Below are 6,684 nucleotides of genomic sequence, written 5' to 3'. Positions count from 1 at the left end.
GGGATGGAGGTGTACAGGGACTGGATGTCCATCGTGAAGATAAGGCGTTGGGGGCCGGGTAAGCGAAAATCATGGAGGTGGTGGAGGGCGTGGGTGGTGTCCCGAACGTAGGTGGGGAGTTCTTGGACTAAGGGGGACAGGACAGTGTCGAGGTGTGCAGAGATGAGTTCAGTGGGGCAGGAGCAGGCTGAGACAATGGGTCGGCCTTGGCAGTTGGGTTTGTGGATTTTGGGTAGGAGATAGAAACGAGCAGTGCTGGGTTGTGGGACTGAGGTTGGAGGCAGTGGATGGGAGATCTCCTGAGGTGGTAAGGTTATGGATGGTCTGGGAGATGGTTTGGTGGTGTGAGTTGGGGTCATGGTCAAGGGGGCAGTAGGAGGAGGTGTCCGCGAGTTGGCGTCTAGCTTCAGTGTAATGATGGGTGCGCCAAACTACCACTGCGCCTCCCTTGTCTGCCGGTTTGATGGTGAGGTTGGGGTTGGAGTGGAGGGTTGCGTGTTGAGGGTGGGAGGTGGATTGGGTGAGAGGGGAGGGGGAGGTGAGGGGCTTAAGCCACTCAACCATGTACTGTACTTGATGGTCGTCTAAACTTTGGACTGGATTGGGAAAACTGATTGGGACAATAAATCAGTAAATGAAGATTGAATCTGAATTGCTATCTTTTTGAAGCATAGAGATTGATGACACAAGACAAGGGTTTGTGCAATCAGATATAAAGTTTACTATCTAGAAAACTAAAATAGCTTAAAATATTGATCTTGTACACAAATTTTCAAAATCAACATGAAGCAAAAGTGAATTAACAAGCAAACTGTGGTTAAATAGAATGACCCACACATTGGATGTACGTGGAATAGTGTAGGTTAGATGGGTTTCAGATTGGTATGACAGGTCGGCGCAACATCAAGGGCCGAAGGGCCTGTACTGTGCTGTAATGTTCTATCTTCTATGCTCAGATGCTGCCTGACCTGCTGTGCTTTTCCAGCACCCCTCTAATCTTCACCCTTTTAATGGAGTCACTTGTAGGCTAGACCATGGAAATTTGCCAAATTGCATTCCTGAACCAGATGATGATTACAACAAAGGACAGTGGTTATGCATCACTGAGGCTAGATTTTTCTTGCAGATTTATTACTGGATTCTAATTTCACCATCAGCCATGGTCGCATTTGAACCTGTATCCTCAGCACATTGGTCTGAAGCGCTGGGTAACCAGCCCAATGACGTTACCACAATGTCCCCATTTCCCCTCAGATGGAGAATGCTCAAAGTTCAGTGCTTCAGTCCACTGGCTGAAACTAAAATTAAATCTCAGGTTGGTTTCTCAATGTTGGAGTAGAAAAGCTTGAGGTTTTCTGACTTCTTAGTTGAGAGGATATTATACAATTATTTAAAAATGCCTGTTGGATTAAGGTTACTACAGCCCCAGACAGACGAATGAATCAAGTGCTATGATCCAAGTGTTCCATGTTCCCAAGTTTATCTCGGTTTTAAATGGGCAACCCCTACTTTAAACAGTCACCCCTAGTTGTAGATTCTCCCACCAGAGGAACCATCCTTTTCACATCCACCCAGTCAAGTCCTCCCGGGATCTTACATGTTTCAATTCAGTCACCTCTAACTCTTCAAAACTCCATAGGATACAGACCCAGTCTGTCCAGTCTTTTCTCACAAGGCATTCCAAGGATCGGTAAAACATCTCTGCTGAGCTTGGTGATGTGTTCACTTTCCACAGTGTGGGAAGACGCTCCATTCCCGAACACAGTGAGCAGTCTCCCCATGCCCACTCCAGGGAATTTGTTTCTTGAAGGACTTTATTGAACCCACCAAACCTCGCAGAGTACCATGTTCGTTTACTACTTCAGTTACACCGTATTTTCTATGCCTCCGGTTATTGGAATACTGGGATGTGTTGGGAACTGGCTGCCAGCTGTCTGGATTGTGCTGTGAGGACGTGCCGGAGGGATGATGACAGTGAAAGGCCGAATTGCAGTGTTTTCACCAGCAGTTTGTTCTCAGTGTGCAGCACGATGACAAAACTCCTTGAAGCGACCATTAGTCTGACCTCCCATACAGCACTGACACCCTGTGCAGCTTGGAAACAAGGGGAACAGTGGGTAAAACCAGACTGGTCTGCACACACACACGACATGGGTGCCGGGGAAAAAATAAGCACTACCGCAGTTAGGTGCTAGTGTGGGGGGGTAAAAAAAGGGAGGGAAAAAAAAACCAGGAGTGTCAGAGGTTCTGTTCGCTCTGAGAGCTGGTTCTGAGGGAGCTGGAGTAGTGTGTGTGTGTGTGTGTACGCTCAAAAACAATTTTAAACAATAATAAAACCAGACAGGTGAGGGATAAATGGACTAAGCTGGGGAGGGCTGGAGGTTGTGTGTGGAAGGAGCTGTTATCTTGAATTGTTTCTGATTGTCGTCTTCTGCCCACAGGGGGAAGACATTTTCAGCCCGATAATAAATCTTTGGGTCGATAAGCCTGAAGCTGATACTCGCGCAGATCTCCAGCATGGGGTCAGATGGAGCCCTTTGGAGGGCAAACCGGGAATAATTTCTTCTTCTTCTGATTATGGGAGCTGGTTCCCAGCAGAGCTTTGCTTGCAGTTAACTCCTGTCGTTTTTGTGGTGCCTAAGCAGACTCATGATTAAGAAATGTTTCCATCTTTCAGCTACTTCTCTTCCCCCTATCCATTAATGTTATGCTGTTGCTTCCCATGGCCTTTAACACTGAATACAGGATCTGACTCAGCAGGGATGGTGTGACTGCAAAGTAGCAGAAATTGTATGCACTTCCAAAACAATAAATCTTTTATATGTCACAGCTGCCTCTGACTTTGTGTATTGTTTTTTGCATTTGGGTTTTGTACAGGTGAGCAACATTACGGCTGAAATGATTAAACTCTTCAGTTCGGTCTCCAAAATATCTCTATCAGATTTTTGCAGGTTTACTCTTTTAAACTCCAGCAGATCCAAGCCAAGCCTGTAAAACTGTTCCTCGTTAGATAGCCCACTCATTGGAGGAATTAGCCTGATAAACCTTCCCTGAACTGTTTCCAACACATTAACATCCTTCTTTCAATAAGGAGGCCAATACTGTATTTAAAAAAAAAAACAACTGTAGATGCTGAAAATCGAAATAAAAACAGGAATTGCCTGAAAAGTTCAAGTCTGGTAGCATCTGTGGAGAGAAATCAGTTAATGGCTTCGTGTCAGATGACCGTTCAGTGGAAGAGTCACTGCCCCCAAGATGTTAACTTTGATTTCTGTCCACAGGTGCTGCCCAATACTGTATGTAGTGCTCCAATTGTGGTCCTCACCAGAGTAACTGAAGTATCCAGAGTCCATTCTGACATTTACGATGATCAGATGATCTCATCTCCGCCTGAAGCCCACTTTCCTGCCCCCTCTCAAGCCCCTCAACCCATTACTAATTTAAAATCTGCCTATCTGTCAAATTTACTCTAGGTCCAAGTATCCACCACAGTCTGGGGAGTGAATTTCACAGATTCATGACTCTTTGAGAGATGTAATTCCTCCCCATCTCTGTTTTAAATCTGCTACACTTATCCTAAAGAATTGACATTTTGTTCTTGATTCAGCCACAAGGTGAAACATTTGCTCTACATCCACTTTGTCAATCCTGTATACCTCATAAAGATCTCTTCTCATTTTTTTGAAGCTAGTGAGTACAGGCCTAAAGTTTTCAACCTCTCTTCATATCTTAAAAAAAGCCTTTCACCTCCTGGGATGAAGCTGGCAAATCTTCTGAGTTGCCTCCAGTGCACTGGTATCCTTACTCAAAGATTTCACCCAAAGGTTTGCAACAACGCTCCCTTTTTTTTTCCATATATACTCACTCTCTATTCCCATGGCAATGAATGCCAAAATTCCACCAGCTGTCCTTATTACCTGCTGACCCTGTGTAGAGTTTTCTGCAAGGTAAAAACAATGACTGCAGATGCTGGAAACCAGATTCTAGATTAGAGTGGCGCTGGGAAAGCGCAGCAGTTCAGGCAGCATCTGAGGAGCAGGAAAATCGACGTTTCGGGCAAAAGCACCTCATCAGAAATAGACCTCTATTCCTGATGAAGGGCTTTTGCCCGAAATGTCGATTTTTTTTTTTCCCGCTCCTCAGATGCTGCCTGAACTGCTGTGCTTTTCTAGCACCACTCTAATCTAGAATATAGTTTCCTGCATGAGTACACCAGCTTCTTCTGTACCAAAGCATTTTGAAGTTCCTTTCCATTTACTGAAATTGCATTATTTTTAAAAATTCATTCACTGGATGATGGCATCACTGACTAGGCCAGCTAATTACCCAGAGGGCAACTAAGAGTCGATGTCATTGTTATACAGCTGGAGTCATGTGTGTGAGCCAGACAGGTAAGGATGGCAGTTTCCTTGCCTAAAGGACGTTAGTGAGCTGGTCAGGTTTTCCAACAACGGAATCATGTTCTTCAGTAGACTGTCAATTTCGGACTTTTTTTAATGGAATTCAAATTCCACCATCTGCTGGGATTCAAACCAGGGGACCCCAGAAAATTACCTGGTCTCTAGATTAACAGTCCTGCAATAATACCACTAGACTGTCACTTCCCTATTCTTCTGAACAAACTAGGTAGCCGGCCACACTTATCTTTTGTTTAGCAACTGGACATTAGTGTGGGACTCTGTTGCCTTGATATGAAAGGCAATCGCTCACTTTTTGGAGTTCAGCTCCTTTGTTTTGGCCTTGATCCTGGTCTTAGTAGCTTTCTGGTCAAAGGCAATCCCCATCATAAGGACAAAAGGGAGTTGTTTACTGTTGACTGTATAATGTTCCAATATTATTTGCAGGAGATCTTTGTGACTCATTCAGTCGTGTTCCTGTCTCTCAAAAGTTCTGAGTTCAAGACCCACTCCTATACTTGACAGCCACTGAATAAGTATCATTTTGTATGTTGATAATTTGCCTGTTAATCCATCCAATATTATCTCCCAATGGTGGGCGATGTCTGTGGGAAGAACCATAAGGAAGCGCACTAGATTAAAAGGGAGTTAAAAACATTGGTAACATGACTAATAAGCATGAAGATTTGGAAGGATTTTAAATCAGCAAAGTATAATGTAAAATAGGATGTGGAAATTGTGAATTAGCAAAAAGTATAAATGATTGTAAGCATGTTTACAAATATCCAACCATTTGATAGGAGTGCAAGTAAATGTGGCTTCCCTAGAAGCAGAGACAACAGATCATCACGGGGGGCAAAATGGCAGAAAGGGTAAACAAAATAGCAGATAGGGTAAATATTTTGTGATGCAATAGAAGACATAAACATATTTCTAGTCACTGGTAGTGGACAGCATGAGTATTGGAGACAAAACGAGGCACACTGTTGAAGAGTTATGTCTTCTGTTCATCAGGATGGAGTTGCAAGAATTTAATGATGACATTTGGCAAGTCATTTTTGACTTGAATTGTGGCCCTGAGAATGCTGTGGTGAATTGGTTTTTAATTTTTTAACAAGTTACAATGCTTAGGTGATTTCCTTTTACCTGCAAAGGACAGGTCTCTGAATATGAATGTAATTTTCCAGCTACATTGTGAGCCTGACTGATATTCTTAAAGTGCTTGTTAGTGTAACACTTAGCACATCTGAGATTTGCCAGTAGGTGCTGTCCAATCGCAGAATCGTATTTGATGTTCTGTGTTTGACAGACACAGGCTGGTTGAGTTTGCTGCATATTCTGTTCTGAATAGCCAAAAGAATGTTCTATTTGATACAGTCCAGCAGTTGTTGGGATATATGGCCCACATATACATATGGCATCAAAATTCATAGACCCAGTTGCTCAGTTGGGAGAATATCTTTTTGGCTGGATGACAAATTCCTGTTAGTGGTGAATATCATTTGTGTTGCTACTGCGTAGTATCAGCGAAAAATGGGTCACCTCACCCATTGTTCAAATTTCTGAAGGGCCTTTCAAGGTAATTTGGGGTCAGAAAGCAGTAATATACAGCAAGAGCTGATCCAAACCGAGTCACCATTACCCTGAAGGATAACTTTGATGCACCTTTCCCACTAGTTAGTCAACTCGCAATGTCAAATGAGCTCTTGGTCATGACATTACCGTCTTCCTGATGGTGAAGGAATCTTTCACCTTGTCTCTGGAAACCTCATTCAGAACTGTTTGCAGCAGCTCACAATCCTTGGCCCGTGAGACAATTAATATAGGTAAAAGGAGGGTGCTGGAGGATGGCCTGGTTAAGTTCAATAAATTGTCACAAGTTGGTCCTTTTTTTTCTAAAAGCTGTTCCTTTTCTCATGGATACTGTGTCCTTGATTTTTTTCAGAGGGGTCATAATTGGGCTGGGCTCTGATTAGACGAGTTTGGTACAGAGATGAAAAGGATTTTGAGAGGCGTTTTGTTTGTATCTAAACAGATGAGACTTCAGGCCAAAGTGATCATGTTCTAGAAGTGACCTATATAATGGACAGGGAGCAGTCAGCTCTCTAGCTGAGTAATTCAGTCCAGACTAAGGGTAAGGGAGCCTACAGCTCTCAGCACACAGGAACCCCTCCCCAGCTGCAGCAGAGGCATCCGCAGCCGCCCCGGGGTACTTACCTACGGTGGCGAGCCTCGTGGACGTAATTTCCAAACTTGACACGAAGATCGGCGCCTTCATCGAAGAGTC

At 43.8% G+C, this 6,684-nt stretch overlaps 1 protein-coding gene and 1 non-coding gene across 2 annotated transcripts in view; both read left to right on the top strand.

Moving 5' to 3' along the window:
- arpc2 (actin related protein 2/3 complex, subunit 2) overlaps positions 1-2,827 on the top strand; it is a 36,487-nt gene extending 33,660 nt beyond the window's left edge. Inside the window, exon 10 of the mRNA XM_043694380.1 lies at positions 2,442-2,827. Within this exon, the coding sequence (XP_043550315.1) occupies positions 2,442-2,466 (25 nt within the window). The 3' untranslated portion in view covers positions 2,467-2,827. The remainder of the gene's footprint in view (positions 1-2,441) is intronic.
- LOC122552076 lies at positions 1,958-2,071 on the top strand. The gene has a single exon (XR_006312292.1). It is a non-coding gene; the product is annotated as a small nucleolar RNA SNORD89 (small nucleolar RNA).
- Positions 2,828-6,684: the final 3,857 nt, after the last annotated feature.

Source organism: Chiloscyllium plagiosum, chromosome 7 (genome assembly GCF_004010195.1).
Source record: "Chiloscyllium plagiosum isolate BGI_BamShark_2017 chromosome 7, ASM401019v2, whole genome shotgun sequence".
NCBI lineage: Eukaryota > Metazoa > Chordata > Chondrichthyes > Orectolobiformes > Hemiscylliidae > Chiloscyllium > Chiloscyllium plagiosum.
Note: the sequence above shows the minus strand (reverse complement) of the source record. Positions and strands in the feature narration are given on the sequence as shown.